The sequence below is a fragment of the Barbatula barbatula genome, assembly GCF_947034865.1.
Source record: "Barbatula barbatula genome assembly, chromosome: 9".
NCBI classification, from domain to species: domain Eukaryota; kingdom Metazoa; phylum Chordata; class Actinopteri; order Cypriniformes; family Nemacheilidae; genus Barbatula; species Barbatula barbatula.
The window spans coordinates 22,199,927-22,216,592 of NC_136772.1; the positions used below are offsets into that span (position 1 = coordinate 22,199,927).

At 38.2% G+C, this 16,666-nt stretch overlaps 1 protein-coding gene across 3 annotated transcripts; it reads left to right on the top strand.

Annotated features, from left to right (window-relative positions):
* The first annotated feature begins 348 nt into the window (after positions 1-348).
* Positions 349-15,628, top strand: LOC306898254 (activin receptor type-1-like). 3 transcript variants are annotated; one of them, XM_079463577.1, is made up of 12 exons: positions 349-533; positions 4,419-4,492; positions 4,944-5,204; positions 6,115-6,348; positions 6,581-6,844; positions 7,150-7,355; positions 8,501-8,600; positions 8,698-8,844; positions 9,805-10,080; positions 11,736-11,933; positions 13,540-13,670; positions 14,418-15,628. In XM_079463577.1, exons 1-12 carry the CDS (start codon positions 409-411, stop codon positions 14,550-14,552), a joined length of 2,151 nt encoding a protein of 716 aa, XP_079319703.1. In that variant the 5' UTR covers positions 349-408; the 3' UTR covers positions 14,553-15,628. The 3 variants fall into 3 exon arrangements, with proteins under 3 accessions (XP_079319703.1, XP_079319704.1, XP_079319705.1); XM_079463578.1 differs by having other exon boundaries at positions 402-666; XM_079463579.1 differs by lacking the exon at positions 349-533 and adding an exon at positions 2,502-2,575.
* The last annotated feature ends 1,038 nt before the right edge of the window (positions 15,629-16,666 follow it).

Consider the following 16,666-nt stretch of genomic DNA (forward strand, 5'->3'; position numbering starts at 1 on the left):
AAAATACCAATGTTTCGCTTTACTTATTGAATGCTACCAGGATGTTAACAGACTTCCAACCAGTGTCTGGACAGGATTGCCTACACTGCCTTTAAGCTAACATTTGTTTACCTGTTTTCCAGTGTCCGTCCACAACGCTGTACAAAAGCAGTAAAAACAAAATGTTTGCACCATTACAAATTGTTTGATGTAGATTATAAGTTTTGTGAATGAACATCTACATATATTTAGCATATCTTTATTAAATTAATTCAAAAATGTATTACTTTTTATTTGAGATCTCGTTACATATTTCGTTATTTGGAAACGTAACCCCTATAACCCCTTATTGTTCCGCACTAAAAGTTTATAATAGCAACGCACTAGTCTCGAAGTCGCTATGCTGCCGTGGGAACGCGCACAGAGGAGATGATGCGACAATGTGCGCGTTTGAGAGAAAGAGAGCGCTCCTCCTACTACAGGCCTGTCCCAAACACACGACTCTCGCAAAATGCAGGAAAACCGGAAGGACCCATTGCGAGTCTGGTTCAATGGTAAGCGCAATCCACGAGAAGTTGATGTAGTTTATGGATGTGAAAGGAGAATGTTTGCTGATCGGACCTGGACGGCAGTGAGGTCAGAGACTTATGCGTTAAATCTTCCAGCTGTCCGGAGCACGTTGTGAAGGTAAGAACTCGGCGTTGCGTTTAAGATATCGTGCGTAGGCTTTGGGTCAGATGCGGGGCTTTTGTTAAGATCTTGATTTACTTTCCGCGCTTTGTACATGTGGCTTTTCCATACGCGTATTTTAATGCTTGATGCCCACCAGGAGACGCGTCAAATCTGAAATAAACTGCTTTACCAAATGTTTAATTGTTGGTAAAAGAACAGGTTATGTCATTTCAGGATGCTTTCTTTGGGGGAAGGTTTACAGCGGTCGGGTCGGTGACTCGTTGGCGCAAAATTGCGCCCCGGTTGATGCATTGTTTTGTCTTTTGTGATGCAGAAGGACTTAAAGGTTTGACTCGCACCTCTGCTGGAGCCATCGGTTTACGAGCTCTCAGCATGACAAAGCGCAGACAGACAGCACATTAAAACCGCCAGACTGATCACTCTATGCCCATTACTTTCTCAGCGAAACAGCGCTACAGTAAAACTGTTAGGTACACAAATCAATGCACAGCGATCAAGGTGCTCAGTGCATTTCATCTATTAGGAATATATCAAACAATTCCGATGTTCATTTGATTATATTAGAAATTGATCATAAGACTTAATGTATTTTCGCACTGGTATTACTTTAAATTCATCTTGAACCTTATAGTCACGTCTTTGCAGCTGTTATAAGTTAGAATCCTGTAGTGGTTTATATTGTATCGTATATTTCTAAACAATTTAGTATTACCAACACATGTGTTGTGGATGGATGGAAGCTGGCACAACTCACCAAGCCCGGCGGGTTTGTCCAACATGTTTACTAATCACTCAAGTTTTTCTTCTTTAGTTTACTTACAGTTGCTTACAGACATAACATGTAGAGAGTAGGAATGTGACGTCACACTGCTTGTCGGGGCGCTACAGCAAGGAAGTTGCGATGGACACTGCATGGAATTAGATGTTACATTTGTATCATACAGCTAAAATCACATTAAAACGCGCTGCGTATTTAACAGCCATAACCACCATAAGATGCAAATCGGCAGGTAACCTACGAGTATTTGGAACAGAGCCAACGAGGCAATAGTTAAACGATGGATTTATTTCTAACTTGCTTTAAAGTGAAATCGTGGGAAAACACATGTGGGAAGAAGCAGTATGTGGTTTGCTGACATGACGCTGAATATATAATTATCGTTGTTATTATTTAAAATGCAGTGAATGGGTTGAGCGTTTCTTCAGATGAATAATGTTGTCTGGGAAATAGCTCAATTGAAAAACAGGATATGGTGTCACACCAGTTTTTCACTGACAAAAGCTCCTCTACTTTTAGAAATAAAGGGTCGACATTTTTTTTTCTGTGTACTCCATTAGATGCTTTATTAAATGTCATAGGTGAAAAGTTGTGATTTGGTTAACCGAACTTGAGACCGTCAACTTTGTGCCTCAAATATGTAAAAATCAAATGTAGGACAAAGAAATGTTTGACCATTTATTGCACTTTAAATGATGACGAGACTGATTATATTAATTTTAATCTGGTGTGCCATGTATTTTACATTAGCCTGTTAAGCTTTTCTTTATATGATATTTCTGCAGTCGGTCTGTGTGGTGCCGGATGGGGTCGAACAAGCCTTTTGTTTTCCCAGACCCTAGAATCTTTTAATGTAATTTCTTAATAATATAATGGCGAATCTAAACCATTGCACTGGTTAAAACGGATTACACATTTGTCTTTTGTAAACCTGCTTTGAATCAGTGGTTGTGCTATGTAAATAAAAACGCATATGTGTGTGGGGGATGTGTTCAGACGGGTATGGTGACTGGAATGCGGCTCTTTCATAGAGTTGTGTGGTGTGAATTGATGGGAGTGTTTGGAATCAACATACTGGGATCATTGCTGTCCACTGGAGATCGGTAATGCCAGCCCACAGCAGAGGTAACATTAAAGTACATTAAGCAGTTGCTTATTACAGCAGGCGCAAAATCGTTTTGCGTTTAGAATGTGGAAAGCTGTATTAACATGTGCGTTTTTAGCATGTACATATATATGCACAGTGTGCCTTTCTTGTGTCATTTTATGCAGGCCTGAACAATATAGTGTTTTTTACAAACTACTAGTTTTTGCTTTGGTTCGTCTGCTGGCTTTCAGGGACAAAAAGTTTCATCGTGGCCATTTTTGACTTGCCAGCTTAGCTTTTTTCGCATGATGTTTGCACATATTAAAGAAAACGTTCTACTGTATGTGTATGCCAGATGGGATTGTGGTTGTTGCTGGATGTGTTTGAGTTAGTTTGGAAACTGCCGTTATAACGAAGCCATTTTGGGTCACCGTTGACTCCCATAGTAGGACAAAACACTACTATGGCAGTCAACAGTTACTCAAAAACGGCTTAGTTACAAGCTTTCATTAAAATATAATTTGGTTCAACACAACAAAGAAATGTATACAGGTGACAATATCCATTTTTGGATGAGCTATTCCATTCATTTCAGCAGTCGGTAAAGCCAAGGTTCAGTGTTGTCATGAAGGATGGAATGGAGATCGATCACACATCAACTCTTGTTAGCTTACATTACCTAAGACCGAAGTATTTTATTTTGTACGTGATCACTTAGACTAGACCATGTGTAAAAACAACATTGCTTTGTTTTGTTGAAATACATTGGCTCTTACATTAGCTTCGCACAGATTCTACACAGAGAGAATGTGTATAAAATGTTGTATATTGTTTTGGTGAATTATTCCTTTTTTTAAGACAGCGTTCATCCACAGTGTCCACATCTAGCCTTTTTTCTGTCTGCAGCTGGTCTCTCACAGCAGGTTATAATGTGTCATTTGTCCACACAGGTCTGAAAGTAGAAAGGAGGGAGAAGCAATCATTTTCCATGCGTTGTAATTTAGCTGTCAGAAACAGCTGGCGGCGAATAACAATACGAGAGGAGGATAGTAGAAAGAAGAGCGGAATGGAGTTAGGAGAGAGAGAGAAAAAGCTGCTTGGCAGACCTCTGGGGGCAATCAGGTTTCAGAGCCATCATTAAGGGCAGAAAGGGTTCTGGAGAACACATCTGTCTGTCTGCCTCTCTCTCTCTCTCTTTGGCTTGCATGTTAACTGACTATCACTCTGTCACTTTATAAGAAGGGGAAGTTTGACAAGAGGAGATGTTTTAACGGTGTTGTGCGTGTTCTCTGAACGCAACTGGGGGCGGATCCTCAACTTTTCCTAAGATAAATTATAGGACGTTCGTACGAATGTATATTCTCTTAAAAACATATTCTTATTTTTCTCAAGAAGTTTTGTCAATGATCAGACTCACCTGCTTGTGAGGTAACAGTATGTTTATCGTGATGTGTAGCTAGCATGTAATATTAAATATTTTTGGGGGTGGTACCTCGTCATAATATTTGTGACCCTCTTGATGCTTGGTACATCATATATGCATTTTTTAGTTTACCCCACTGCTCCATCTTTCACCCCTCTTTTCTTTATGGGTGCTCCCTTGTGCTATAGAATGAGTTAAATGTTTTCTGTTGGGACTGTGGTGATCTCAATGGAGCTGTTACCAGTATAGATAATATTACCATCAAGGCATTTTATCTGCCCGTGAGTGTCTATTATTAGTATGTGCTTGATGGAAAGGGTCTGAGCAGGAAGAATACAATGGTTTGAGAAGATGTGTATAAGATGAGTGATCATATGATGTATTATGGTGGTAAAATAATATACTTTCTGATAGAAGACAATGATGTTGATTATGAAGTCTTTTCTGTTTTTCATCAGGTCTATAATGTTGAGTGGTGTGATGATTTTGCTGCTGGGGATGGCATTGTCTTCACCTGTTGACCGTATAAAAGGTAAGAGTTGTGTGCAGGTCTTCAAAATATATATTTATATATATATATACTGTATAAGTGGAGAGATGCTGTGCACGTCCTGAGACACCCCATCTTTGGAAGTCCAAACCGTTGCTACATTCAATAAAGAATTCAATACAAAAGAAAGCTAAAAAGTTTTTAGCTTTCTGTTTAGCCATGCCGAACTAAACTCTACTAAAATGCTTATTCTGATAAATTCCACTATTTGTTATGATTTGTAGACTTTTTAGCAGTTCTAAATTTATAATGCAAACATTATTTAAGTGTATGGTCAAGACCAAGGAGACCAATATGGCAGCACAGTGGCTTCAATGATATTACATCAGCAGTTAAAGCAATTCAATTCTTTATATTGTCGATATTTGGTTGTATCTGTTTTTGTTTTGGCCAGTCTCATGTATTTAAATATCAATGTCTCTTTGTTGTGCAGATAGAGGCACCATTGGGGATGTGGAATGTGTATGTGACGGGGTGTCATGTGGTAATGCGCAGCGCTGTTTTGGCCAGCAGTGTTTCTCTTCGTTTTCTGTCCGAAACGGAACTGCTTTTCAGGAGAAGGGGTGCATTGTGGGTAGTGAGGAACCGGCGATACGCTGTGGAACCTCCCTCTCTTTGCTTTCTACGGACACGGTGCAGTGTTGCCAGGGAACATTGTGTAATAAGAATGTTTCCATGGAGATGTCAAGCACAGGTGACTCACAGGCTATAATTGATGTCTCGCACCAAGATTTTTTGTATTTTGTGAAATGACAATAATTGTAATTATTAACGTTTTGCTTTGTGACATTTAATAATTGTAGGAAATTTTAAATAACAGATAATATATTTTTTTGGAGATCAAAATTTATATTCTACGGTTCTTCAGTCTTTGACTTTAATGTATGGCCTGCTAAAGCACATTGTGTGTGTATGTATATGAAGATTTTGGTGCCAAAATGAGATAACTCTAATTAAAATCATGTTTTTATTGTGTGTATTACAATTAATATCAATCAAATTGCAGTTGGTTTGTTTTGATCTACAGTAAAACATAATAACATAAAAAACCATGATATTTAATTTTATTCTGTCATTTACCCTTGAGTCGTTCCATAACCATAAGACCTTTGTTCATCTTTGGAACATTTATTTAGATAGTTTTGATGAAATCTAAGAGCTTTCTGACCCCCCCCCATAGATCCACGTGGTTCAACCTACAATTCTGTCAAAATGACCACGCTCGTATGTTATTATCACGCTGCTGTACGTTCAAGTGTTCGTTTTTCAAATAAGCTTGGTTTTAGTTAGTTATAAGATGTTATGAAAAAGTTCTTCGTTTAAGATCGAGTCATTGGGGATATGCGTGCATCGCTTGCTCTCGGACGCGCATGGACTATTGTAAGGAGTTATACACCTCATAAATGTTCATTTGTGTTCCAAACATGAACAAAGGTTTGACGGTTGTGTAATGACTGGAGGGTGAGTAATCCATGACAGAATTTTCAGTCTCTTGTGAACTATCCCTTTAACCCGTCTGCTATAATAAGCAGCTTCACGTTAAGACCAGAATCTGTGTTATATTTCGATGTAACCATATCATATCATGATTTGTTTTTCTTTAGACATGGCTGTAGTCTCCCGTCCATCTGTGCACCAGTGTGTGTGTGAGGGGTGTGTAAGCGGGACGTGTTGGGGTGAGCAGTGCTTCGCCTCTCTGAGGACGAGAGCGAGCGCTCTGAACTCTCAAAAGGGCTGTTTTAATAAGACCACCTGCGACGCACCTGCCGACAGTGTGATCAGCTGCTGTACGGGACACCTGTGTAATGCCAACATCACTGTAGAGGCCCTTGCTAAAGGTCAGACTTAAAAACGCCCCTGTCTTTGGGAACATTGTTCAGTCCTTTCCTTCTTTTAACTTTCAATATGTAAAAACAATACAATTCCAAAGACAAAATGGCATCATTTACCTTTTCGTGTCAATAAAACTAGGTTCGTTATTAAATGCTTTCGAAATCATGTAATCATACTTAACATAACTAGTACCAGATGGTAAAATGACCCAGACACATTTGTTTTTCTCTTTCCCAGATGAGGAGTTAAAGATGGTCCCTACGGAGTATGAGTGCGTGTGTGAGGGCCGCTCATGTGTCACAGGGGGTCGCTGTATGGGACAGCAGTGTTTTTCCTCTCTGACTCTAAGTGATGGGACACCTGTCTCTCAGAAGGGCTGTTTCAAGGTCTATGAGCAGGGCAGAATGACTTGCAAAACTCCACCATCACCTGACCAGATCGTGGAGTGCTGTCAGGCTCATCTGTGCAACATGAACCTTACTGTGGCACTTCCTGTACGAGGTAACACTGACATACAACACAAGCACAAACCACATGGCTGCTTACATTGAAACCAATCTCAAAGTGAATATTATTTTCCGCTTGTCAATTTGTTTGAAACAGAAAGAACTAAAAAGTAAAGCGTCAGTGTGGTATTTAACACATGTAACTACTATCATCATTTGACCCTTGTGACCCTTGTGGTACTGTCATGAATCTGAGTCCTTTTTGACATAATAATAATAATAATACAATATGCTGGAAATGACATGATCCATGAGTCAAATTGTCTGGTGCCATGCTCTCTCTTTGTTTCTCTCTCTAAGTGTTGGAGGGCCCCAAGTACAGTATGACAACTTTGGTGATTGTGGTTGTGGCTCCAGTTGTTGTTTTAATATTCCTGTCTGCCGTGGCCATCCTGGTCTTCCGTCATATCCACCATCACCAGATGGAGCGTCTGACAGCGCATGATGCAGAATATGGCACCATAGATGGTCTCATTGCGTCTAATGTGGGAGAGAACACACTTGCGGTAAGACAAACTTACACACTCCATTACTGTATAGTTGTACATAAAGGATTCAAGGTTTCTAACTACTATAGTTTATAAGTGTATACTAAAGTATGTTTTGTGTCGGCAAATATATTAGTACAGTATAGTTAAATACGGAAAACACGGAATGCCCAAAAATGAAAAAAATTATTTGGGAAAAAATGAAATGGAATTTTAGATCAAAGAAAACCGATTTCACGAGGTATTTGATCTTTTATCTCTTTCAGATAATAAGATTTGCATGTTGGCCTTTTTTCTGCGATCAGCTGTTCATCATATCAATAAGCTATTGTTGTTAACCATACAGAGTGTTTAATAAATATAAAAAATAATACGCCATGAAACCGTCTAAGCAATATTTCTAAAGAAATGAATACAACTTAATACAACTTACCTTTGAAACAACTTAAGGGTGAGTATAGGATGACATAATTCTTATTTTTAGGTAAGCTATAGCTTTAAGCTCTTAAAGTTGCGTGTTATGTTGTTCATAACGGATTAATAACACGATGTCTTGCTTTCTATTTTATGGATTTTAAAATGCACACAGTTTGTTTGGAATATCTCTGCACGCCTCTATACGATGACTTCACATTGCTACATCTGAAACACTTGAGTGTTCTAGTGAATCCATGAGCATTGTGGCATGTGTTTGCTGAGCTCACCCTTCATTTGATGTTTTTGGATCTTTGTCAAGCTGTTTGCAGAGTTCTTGGCAACCAAAGCAAATGTTAAGCGGTCAAATGTTTGCCCGAGAATAATTAAAACTCCGAGAGGGTGCAGAGAGAGACGCAGATTTTAAGAGCAAGTAAAACATGCTTAATGTGTTGATTTAGGTGTAAAGGGACACCTTGCTTTATATCCGGCCCAAGTTTTGGTTAGTGTGTAAGAACAGTGTCTAAAATTTCCTGTGTTTAGCGTTTCTGCTCCTGAAATCTGTCTCTCCATCAAGCCGACATATGGTTATTTAAGTCTTGTGGTTTGAGACTGTAAATTCCCCATCTTTTTTTGGGATGTTGTGGTAAGGGTTGAGGATGTGTCAGGCTGCTTAGTCCTGTCCTCTTCGGCATATTCGAGTATACTAAAGGGCTCTAGTCTCGTTTTCTTTTTTGTTTGTCTGCCAGGATCTATTGGACCATTCGTGTACATCCGGAAGTGGCTCCGGACTGCCGTTTCTGGTGCAGAGGACAGTAGCTAGACAGATTACCCTAAACGAGTGTGTGGGTATGTGTTGTAATATTTCCACTTTAAAGAGTTTGTTCTGTTGGCCAGTGGCTCCTGTTTTTTGTCTGTGCTCATCTAAAGTGCTCTTTTGTGTTAGGTAAGGGCCGGTATGGAGAGGTATGGAGGGGTCAGTGGCAGGGGGAGAGCGTGGCTGTAAAAATCTTCTCATCGCGAGATGAGAAATCCTGGTTTAGAGAGACAGAAATCTACAACACTGTGCTGCTGCGACATGAGAACATTCTCGGTAAATTAACAATTACACAAACAAAACACATCACAGTTCAATTTTAACCTTTTCATGTGGCAGTAACGTTAATGACTAAAATCAATCAGAATCCAGCAGAATTTTCTTTAAACAAAGTCACATTTTAATTACGAAAGGCAACTTTCAAGTCAGTTTTATTAATGTTGCATTATTTTAATCAGCTTCACAGAACAATATTGCAATACTTTTGTCCTCTAATGCACTGTAAAAACAAAGCAAACCCTCTAGTGGCTTATTGGGGGATCCTTAAGGGTCCCTATAAACGGCAATTTCCCTACACTTTACTCACCCTCAAGGCATCCTGATTGAATATGGTTTTCTTGAAGAATAATGCAAAGTCAAAGTTGACCATGTATCCTTTTACTTCCAAGCGGTAGAAGGGGAGTGAATGTGTTTCGACTTTTTGAAGCTCCAAAAAGTGCCTCCATCGATCAAAGAACTGCTCGACACGGCTGTGTGGTCTAAGAGAAATATCCGCATTGACAGCGCTATTAACGTTGATGCTTCCGTTATCCCACGGCTGCACGCGAACCTGAGGCTTTGTTTTAAGACTGTGACGAAAGCTCCCGCGCAGAGATGATGGTATCCTATTCTACCAAAACGAAAAACGTTCGGCATCGGAACTTATAACACGCCTCCGCCATTTGTTGGCAAAACAAGACTGAGGTTCTTTAATCGACGGATGCACTTTTAGGATCTTCAATAAGTGGATGCCCATTCACTCCCCTTCTACAGCTTGGATGCAAAATGATACGTGGTGGTATTAAAACTTCAACTGCTTTATCTATCATGAAGAAAACCATATTCAGTTGGGATGCCTTGAGGGTGAAACATTAAGAAATTGTTATTTGCCGGTGAAAAAGTCCTTTAAGCCCAGTTTGAAAACCCTTGCTCAAGTACGCTAGAACAAAAAATAACTGTTAGGTTTTCTTCCCTCAGGTTTCATTGCTTCAGATATGACATCACGTAATTCCAGCACACAGTTATGGCTGATCACACACTATCATGAGATGGGCTCGCTCTATGATTACCTGCAAATCAGCACGCTTGATGCTCCTGCTTGCCTGCGGATGGCACTGTCCATTGCCAGTGGCCTTTCCCATCTGCATGTGGAGATCTTTGGCACTCAGGGTAAACCAGCCATTGCCCACAGAGACCTGAAAAGCAAGAACATCTTGGTATACAAGAACGGGCAGTGTTGTATTGCTGACCTCGGTAAGATTGTACACACGACTGATTGATATGGCAGTCAAATTGAAACTTTTATTACCATAAGCCATATATGAAATATATTACTAAATTAATTAATTAAAAATAATGATGAGTAATGTTAATAATCTCCATTAGGGTAAAAATATTAATGAAATATAAATACATCTAATATATTTGAATATATTTTTATATATATATATATATATATACACATACATGTATGTTTTTTTTTATAAATGCAAAATAAACAGTACATATAATGTAGTTTAAAATAAAATAATAAAAGTTTATGTACACAAAATATTATTCTTTCTTGACAAGCCTTCTTTATACAATAACGTCATAGCATTTTCAATACAAATGGTCTGGTATCACAGTTAAAAACAATTTTGTTGTCATCCCTAAAAATTATGTTATTTGTTACAAGACTAATTACTTTACAAATTACAGTTGTTTATTTTAATCTTCTGAACTGAATTTATCTTTTTAAACTGTGAAAAGACTTTCTGAGACATGCAGTTACCTAAAATGAACATAATGTAAAATGTGTGAGAAACATTATAGGAACAAACCACATAACATCGCTGTCCTTCCGAAACGCTTGCATGTCCAAAGTATCTGAAAATCACTTTTTATTTGTTATATATTTACAAAACCCAGTGACAAACATAAACTGTGACTTATAAAAAAGATTTATGGCAAAAAAGAAAATATGGAAATATGGAGATACAAGGTTTCAGATAGACCGTAGTGTCAAGCATTTTTCTTTTCCACAAACATTATAAAGTTCACATTATTTTTGAACCTAAACATTTTCATTTTAAATTATCTATGCGAAGCTGTATTGTGGTTCCGCCTGAGAGGAAAATGAATAGATCGAGCCAAAATGTGTAAACATATTTTGTTCTTTTTTTTTAATAGCTAGTTGCCCCGGTCACTTGTTTTTCCCACAAAATATTTACCATTGGAACATGTTGCCACTTCCACTCAAATGCATGTTGTTTGCCCATGGAGGACAGACACTTTAATTTGTTTCTTTATTAAATCCACTCTGACTCACTCTAAAGCTCCTGGGCACATTTCCTCAACATTAAGCTCTTATTAGGAGAAATCGTCCCCTAAAACCTTAACCAAAAACCCATTAGCTAGCTTTTCGTCTAACACTTATCTGAGAACTCTTTTATAGACAGGAACATGAGAGGTGTTTTTTTATAGAGCACCATAAACCTAAATGGCGTCTCTTTTTACTTCCATTGCGAACATTTTAAGTGTAGTTTCTTTTCTTGATATGATGTCAAAAAGGTTTTTTAAACTACTGAGGTGACTGGTAGGTGGATTAATGTATTGTCTATAAGAGGGCAAGATACAGTAGAGGAGGAGCTCAGGAGCACTCTTAATTCATCTTTATGCCAAGCCTCTACCGATTCCATCAACTTGACCGTTTGTTCGCCATTACACCACCAAAGCGTTTGGCACAGACCATTAGTGGCTTTAAGCTTATAAACAACTTAACTAACTAAACTAAAAGCTACCTGCAGTTAAAAAAAGCGAGACCAGCCCTCGGATGGTTAATGCGTGTTGTGTGAAGGTGTTTTTTTAAGAGCTTCTGGTACATCCTGTTATACTGATAAATGCGCCAACATGTTTGTCTTCTTCAGGTCTGGCTGTGATGCATTTTCAAGATACAAATGAGCTGGACGTGGGCAACAACCCTAAAGTTGGGACCAAGCGCTACATGGCCCCTGAGGTTCTTGACGACTCCATTCAGATGGATTGCTTTGAGTCTTACAAACGAGTTGATATCTGGGCCTTTGGACTTGTGCTGTGGGAGATTTCTAGAAGAACAGTTAGCAATGGTACATTCAGGTTTTTAATGTCTTTGCACTTGATACACGTTGACACCCTTGTGTGCAATTCAACTTTAAGTTATCAGAAATAGCAATTGTTAATAGTAGAAATTTTACTGGTAAAAATGTAATTGTTGATATCCAAAATTCATATCCTGTATATGATTAAAAGCTAATTCAGCTTGCCATACAAGCCAGATGATTACCTCTTATATTGTAATAATCAATTTCTTTGTTCAGAAAGCATGCAACTTGATTGTGGCACTGACATGACCTCTAAGTGGCTTTTTGAGAATTTAACTATTACGTGTCGAGATGACCAGTGTCCAAATTCACAAAACATTTGTAAGAAGAAAATTCTTCTTAGCTGCCATTTATTATTTATAAACTAGAGTAGCTAGATTTGGCATTTTTCAGTGAATGTCATCTGCAAGAATGCAATTACTTGAACAATTTATTTGAACAAATGCAAGTACATTATTATGTATTGCAATTATAATTTAAGAAAAAAGTTAGGAATGTTATGTGTTCCCGAAAAAAAAAAGTTTTCGTGTTCTCAAGATTGATCTTTTAAGAAGCAAAGGTTTTGAAACAAAAGATGTCGTAAATATCATCTTAAAATTAAGATTTTTTTTTCTTAAATCTCAAAAGGTAAGATGTTTAATACATGTATTTTGTTATTTCACATGCAACATGTATTGTATTGAGCAAGAAGCATACTTTTGACGTTGACCATTGAGGAAAATTTACATTGATATTATAACGATGAGGTCTAGCTTCCTTACTTTAGCTTTCGTTATTGAAAACGGAGTACTTTTTACATTATTCTCAGACAAAAAGACTCGATATGGAGAGGGTCACCCTACACCTTTGCCGTACTCCCCCAAAAAAGATAAAAAGTATAACTTATTCACTCAAAGCCACGCAGAACAAGCAGAGGACCTATTTAAATAGTAGAATTGCGCTTTCGTTAATCCTTCTTTGTTTTCCCACAGTGCGCAGATCATAGGACTCGAAGCAGCCGGAAAACAAGTTTTAATTGCGAAAACAAAATGAAATAGTGGTGCGCCATTAGTTGACCCCACATACGGGCAAGCACAACGACAAACGCATTTCACACAAACAAGCGGCTCTGCCGCACGCATGCTACACTTTTCTATTTATTCTTAGCACAGATCAATTTGTGTCACACTGTACAGCCCTGGCAATAGTATAGCCATACCCTGGAATTGGGCAGTGAGCTTGTAAGGGTCAAGAATCGCTTGGAGTTTTCTCCTGTATGCGTGAGCTTAAAAGTAACAAGCAAAAAATATAAAATGCGTAGATAGTTGCATACTTTGTTAGTGTGAGTTTGTATATGTTTCACTTTGCCCCATTATTTAAAAGTGCTCATTACAGTCATGTAATGGGAGCTGGCTGATTCCCCCATATGTCTCATCTGAAATGGACCCCAATTGCTCCATGCAGTGTAAGAGGCACTTTATATAGACAGTGCTGCTAGCAGTCTGGATGAAGCTAACATTTCCTCTGATGACCTGTGTAATCCTCGTATTGATGATTACGGCTAATCACCTTTTCTGGGAATGTTTCTAAAAGTTGTTTTTTTGGCCTGCAGGTATTGTAGAAGAATATAAGCCACCATTCCATGACGTGGTGCCGAGCGACCCCAGCTTTGAAGATATGAAAAAGGTGATTTGCATAGACCAACAGAGACCCAACATCCCAAACAGATGGTTCTCAGATCCTGTAAGTATTAGTTCACACACTTGTCCAGAACTATTTAGCTATATTGACTATACCATATTACATGTAAAAGTATGCAACATTTTTAATGCATATATAGGGTTATGGGATGACCAGAGTGTCAGTGCAAATACATTTTAGGTAACACTTAGGTCCGATTCTCACTTTTTACTAGTTGCCTATTAGCATGTTTATTACTAAGGAATAGGCTCAGTATTAGTGCTTATAAAGCACATATTAAAGCCTTATTCTACATAACTTAATCCTTCCTGATACCTACACCTCACAACTCCCTTTTAAGCAGTTTATTAGTTTGAGGCAAGACTTGTAGTTAATAATGAGAATTTGACCCTAAACTAAAATCTAACATATTTTACATTTATCGATTTTTAACCGGCTCGCAGTGAATTGTTACATACATAATGAAGATTCCACTGGAATGAGTAAGACCGAAAACCATTTTAAAACTGCTTTGTGTTGTGTATCCCAAACATGCCTTTACAACAAGTTATTTTTCACCTTGACTTAGATATTTTGCTTTGAATTGCTCCAGATGTCTCTAGGGCACTTTTGTGTAAATAGCCTCAAAGCCCACGGAAATCTACTGTCTAGATATGTTATACTTAGGCCTACTGAAAAAACACTTTCTCTGTTGCAAAGTATGTACAGTATATCATCAGTGCAGTCAGCTCGGCTCCAATGTCTATTGGCTCATTCTTGACTGGTTGAGATTTCGTTTTTATCTTTCAGACCCTCACATCAATTTCTAAACTTATGAAGGAGTGTTGGTACCAGAGCCCATCAGCCAGACTCACAGCATTACGCATCAAAAAGACTCTGTCAAAAATGGAAAACTCCCTGGAAAAAATAAAAGCGGACATTTGAACGGGGAAGATACTAAAGGCCTTTACACCGCTCAGCCGACATCATTTTCGGAAAGACGGCTGGAAAAAAGGACCGTCTAAGCTTTGGGCTCTTATAGAGGCACAGTGTATTTATTTTGATATTGCAGTGGAGCATATTTTGGCATCCAAAGATGTTATAGTGGGCATTTAAAAGGCTTTAGTCTTTGATATGAGAGTCCTCTCTTGTAAGACATAAGAGCTTTCATCTAACAATGAATGTGCATTTGAACAATATGCATTTGTGTTACAGTTTACTTTTAAAACTGCTTGAGTGTTTTAGAGATATCAGTTTATTAGCAATATGCACTTTTTGTGCATTCCGTACTTGCATTCTTACAGATGACATTCACTGAATAAATGCCAAATCTAGCTACTCTAGTTTATAACATATCTATAACATATCTGAACTCCGAGACCGAAAGGATGAGGTTTGCAATGTCTGTTTCATTCACAGTTACAGTAAACCACTACTATAATGTAGACAGAGAAGTAAAGTATGTGAATTAATTACGAACACAGAAGGTTTTAAGTTTGTCCCTCGTGATGTCTAATGTATTCAGTCTCACACATTTTGTATATTACAGAGCATTTAGCATAATGCATTATGTATTTGTTTTTTGTTCATTTATATACTTCATTGAAAACATACACTAAAAGAGTATAAACAACTTAAATAAACGTCTGAAAGATTCTGAAAGAAGCATTCCTCTTATGTGTTGTGAGATCGTATTGCGTTTTGTTGTCAAAGTATGAGCCACACCTCTCTCTCTCTCACCTCTTAATCACTCTCCACAAACCTTTATTGAAGTTATTAAAGTTGTTAATAAAGGATAATGTATACAACAACACATGTAACTAATCATAATGCTTTTTATCAGCTTCATAGGGCACTTTCCTCGGATAAGGTGGAAACTTTTTAGCAAATGGTTTGGAGATGCTCTTTGTCACAAGGATAAACCAACTATGAATTGGTTAAGAGTTTGTAATAAACGTATATTTCCCATAAATTAAAGACCCACAGCATTTGACAATTATGAAATAAATATGTAAAAGTTTTGTTTCCTGTTACCATAATTTCTTCATGCCTTTAAATGATTTGAATGTGACTCTTAACCCTTACCTCATTGGTACAATACGCAGATTCATGAATTTGGGAATTGGTCCCTGCCTTCAATCATTCGCACTGGCTTTGACTATGGATATACGTACACCGAGACCGCATTCATTACATTTACATTTAGTTATTTAGCAGACGCTTTTATAGTTTAAAAAACGAGTTGGACGTATTACGTAGTATTCCTGTGCTCGATACACTCCCCCAGTGTTTGCACAGGGTTCGGAAAGTTTTTTTCTAACATGAAAAGTTGTTACATAACAACCTTTCTTAGTCCCTTATTGGACGATTCTCCGGAAAAGCACGCACGGAGAGCGGGAGAAGGAGCATGCGCACAAGTCACTTTCACTTGTCACTGCTCTTGTTTGCTGTGTTGCGACCACAAAAACACGAGAGAAAACACACAAAACTGTTCTGCGCATGTGCGCCCACTCTTGTCCTCGTTGCCACAACACATCAGGTTATGGTAAGATGAGTGCGATAAAGCAAAACATTTACGAGGGAAACTAATTACAGTTCCAAATGATGCAGGGAAAGCTCCACGCTTGGAAAGCTCCAATCTGCTCTTGTCGTTTCAACTAACAAAGACCCTAGCGGTTATGTATGTATCTGTAATGGCCGGGTCGGGTTAAACAATCTCGGGTACGGGCCGGGGTTCAGGCTTTCTTTTAAAGACCCCTCCTTGGCCACTCCAGAGTGTAAGTCTGTCCCATGTCTTAAAAATGCCAAAGTGCAGTGTCCTTAACGGACACTACACCCACACTATCTAGAATATTGCTTCGGAGCAGTATTCAGGGCTAAATGTATCCCATCATTAGACCTTTTGCCTGGGTCTCGCAAGATGTTGCGGAAAGCTTTCCAGTGTAAGTTATTCTACTACTTTTTATGGTTATATCTTTATTTATTGTTTTTTCTCTTTTTTGGGGTACAGCTGCATTAATGCAATACAAAAAAACGCTATAAGAAAAGCTCATTTGGGA

What these genes read in the sequence shown, in the direction of transcription:
- LOC306898254 (XM_079463577.1), top strand. Translation starts at nt 409, where the DNA reads ATGATGCGACAATGTGCGCGTTTGAGAGAAAGAGAGCGCTCCTCCTAC. An exon ending in TACCCTAAACGAGTGTGTGG is followed by an intron (nt 8,601 to 8,697) that starts GTATGTGTTGTA and finishes CTTTTGTGTTAG; the next exon opens with GTAAGGGCCGGTATGGAGAG. An exon ending in GCGACATGAGAACATTCTCG is followed by an intron (nt 8,845 to 9,804) that starts GTAAATTAACAA and finishes TTCTTCCCTCAG; the next exon opens with GTTTCATTGCTTCAGATATG.